The sequence below is a fragment of the Salvia splendens genome, chromosome 15 (assembly GCF_004379255.2).
Source record: "Salvia splendens isolate huo1 chromosome 15, SspV2, whole genome shotgun sequence".
NCBI classification, from domain to species: domain Eukaryota; kingdom Viridiplantae; phylum Streptophyta; class Magnoliopsida; order Lamiales; family Lamiaceae; genus Salvia; species Salvia splendens.
The window spans coordinates 13,086,246-13,088,391 of NC_056046.1; the positions used below are offsets into that span (position 1 = coordinate 13,086,246).

The 2,146-nt window shown below is 40.0% G+C and overlaps 1 protein-coding gene across 1 annotated transcript; it reads left to right on the forward strand.

The window, feature by feature from the left end:
• The first annotated feature begins 445 nt into the window (after nucleotides 1-445).
• Nucleotides 446-1,939, forward strand: LOC121766530 (protein RGF1 INDUCIBLE TRANSCRIPTION FACTOR 1-like). Its single transcript, XM_042162789.1, has 4 exons — nucleotides 446-738; nucleotides 819-1,007; nucleotides 1,191-1,406; nucleotides 1,522-1,939. Exons 1-4 carry the CDS (start codon nucleotides 736-738, stop codon nucleotides 1,738-1,740), a joined length of 627 nt encoding a protein of 208 aa, XP_042018723.1. The 5' UTR covers nucleotides 446-735; the 3' UTR covers nucleotides 1,741-1,939.
• Nucleotides 1,940-2,146: the final 207 nt, after the last annotated feature.

Consider the following 2,146-nt stretch of genomic DNA (forward strand, 5'->3'; position numbering starts at 1 on the left):
AAGAAATTAATTTGTATAGAACCTAATGCGCCAACTCACTAATCAAATACACTATCATATCCACCACCAAATAAGATGTGGAGTACTTAATTTAGTGAACACCAAATTTTACAAAGATGTATTATTATGCTGAATACAATGGCAGCACACCATAAAATTCCCTTTTTCTTTTCCATTGATATGACATTTATCATAAAATATGAACCATTAATTAACATCTTTCGTGTTAATCGATAAGATCAAGCCGAGAATATGTCATGACATGAAAATGAAAGCCAACAAATAAACAATTATTTTAATATCGCAATATTAAAAAAGAAAATCAGCTTCGGCCCAGCCTCGGAGCTAGGCCCGGACTTTGTTTATGTATGTAGACTTCAATGCTTAGGTTAGGAGATAAGAACAACACCACCCCACCCACCCCCCTCCTTGTCACACACACATACACACACCGCCTCCACTTGAAAACTTTCTCGACTCCACTTTTCTATTTTTTCTTCGCATATAGCAATAACTTTCCTATAGAAAACGCACGAACACACACATTACACGCACACACCACCATTTTCGAGCAATACGAATTTTCTCCAGAAGAAAACTTCACAGCAATTGCCTCATAAAGACACACTCTCTCTCTCTCTCCGTGAAAAAGGGAAAAGAAGGCATTGATTAAAGCTGGCGATTGAAAACCAGGAAACCCCTGTTTTTGAAGTCAAGCCTAAAAACAGGGGAATCATGGTAAAGTAATCCTCACTCTTCAATTGGGCATTTTGCTCACCCAATTTTGTTAAACATAGTAGTTGTTTGCGATTGAACAGGGAGGTGATAAGGAAGAGAACCGATGGCCGCCGTGGCTGAAGCCTCTGCTGAAGGAGCATTTCTTCGTCCAATGCAAATTCCACGCGGATTCCCACAAGAGCGAATGCAATATGTACTGTTTGGATTGTATGAATGGCGCTCTCTGCTCTCTCTGCTTGTCTCATCACCACGACCATCGCGCTATCCAGGTACCCTTCATTCATTCATTCGCCTTTTCATCAATTCTTCACATCAAAAGAAAAATTCCCCTTTTTTAGCATTTTGGTTTCTTTCTCATTGAATGGGCTATTTATCAGCGTTGACTTTTCATTTTGCATTGGTAGATTACTTTTGAATTACTTCTGATTTTTCTCGCATTGAATTGGTGGCAGATAAGGAGGTCGTCGTACCACGATGTGATCAGAGTGAATGAAATCCAGAAGTATTTGGACATAAGCTGTGTTCAGACATACATAATCAACAGCGCTAAGGTTGTCTTCTTGAACGAGCGCCCTCAGCCCCGCCCCGGCAAAGGCGTCACCAACACCTGCCAAGTATGCGATCGCAGCCTCCTCGACTCCTTCCGCTTCTGCTCTCTCGGCTGCAAGGTACTAACATTCACATTCCAAAATTGGACTGATAAATGATGGTTTGGTTGATTGCATTTTGTGATGATTGACTAATGGTTAATTAGTAGTATAATAATTGATTCTTGATTATCAGATTGTGGGGACATCGAAGAATTTCCTAAAGATTCGGAGGCATTCACCGGAGAAGAAGGGAGCCGTGTCGGAGTCAGAGGACTCGTACAGCAGCAGCCGGAATACGAGCAGCTTCACCCCGTCTACGCCACCACGGACGGGGCTGAATTTCCGGTCTGCAAAGCGGAGAAAGGGTACTCCACATAGATCCCCAATGGGAGGTTTCCTGTTAGAAATGTAGTGTCAAAAATGCTTAAAACATACCTTATGAATGAAGGGTGTAGCTCTGTTTGTGTTTAGTCAAGTTCCCTACCACATTGTACATAGAAGAAGCCACTATTGTATAGAAATGTGAAATGTAGACTAGACTAGAAACAAAAAATAAGACAATGTGTAAAGTTCAGTGTGGAACTTGGAAATATAAGCCTATACTTTGTGTATTTGCATTCATCTCCTTTTGATTTCTCAAGTTGAGCTTTTGTTTTACCTAAATTTGGATTTGATTGAGTCCAAATTTAGGTTATTAATTAAGCTGCAATGGGTATAATACTAACACATAGTTGAACTCAAGCGTTACAGGAAATGGGTATTCATGTTTTTTGTTTTTTTGTTTGTTTTGGGCATCAATGAATAATACTCCATGAAAT

What these genes read in the sequence shown, in the direction of transcription:
- LOC121766530 (XM_042162789.1), top strand. An exon ending in ACGACCATCGCGCTATCCAG is followed by an intron (nt 1,008 to 1,190) that starts GTACCCTTCATT and finishes AATTGGTGGCAG; the next exon opens with ATAAGGAGGTCGTCGTACCA. An exon ending in TCTGCTCTCTCGGCTGCAAG is followed by an intron (nt 1,407 to 1,521) that starts GTACTAACATTC and finishes CTTGATTATCAG; the next exon opens with ATTGTGGGGACATCGAAGAA.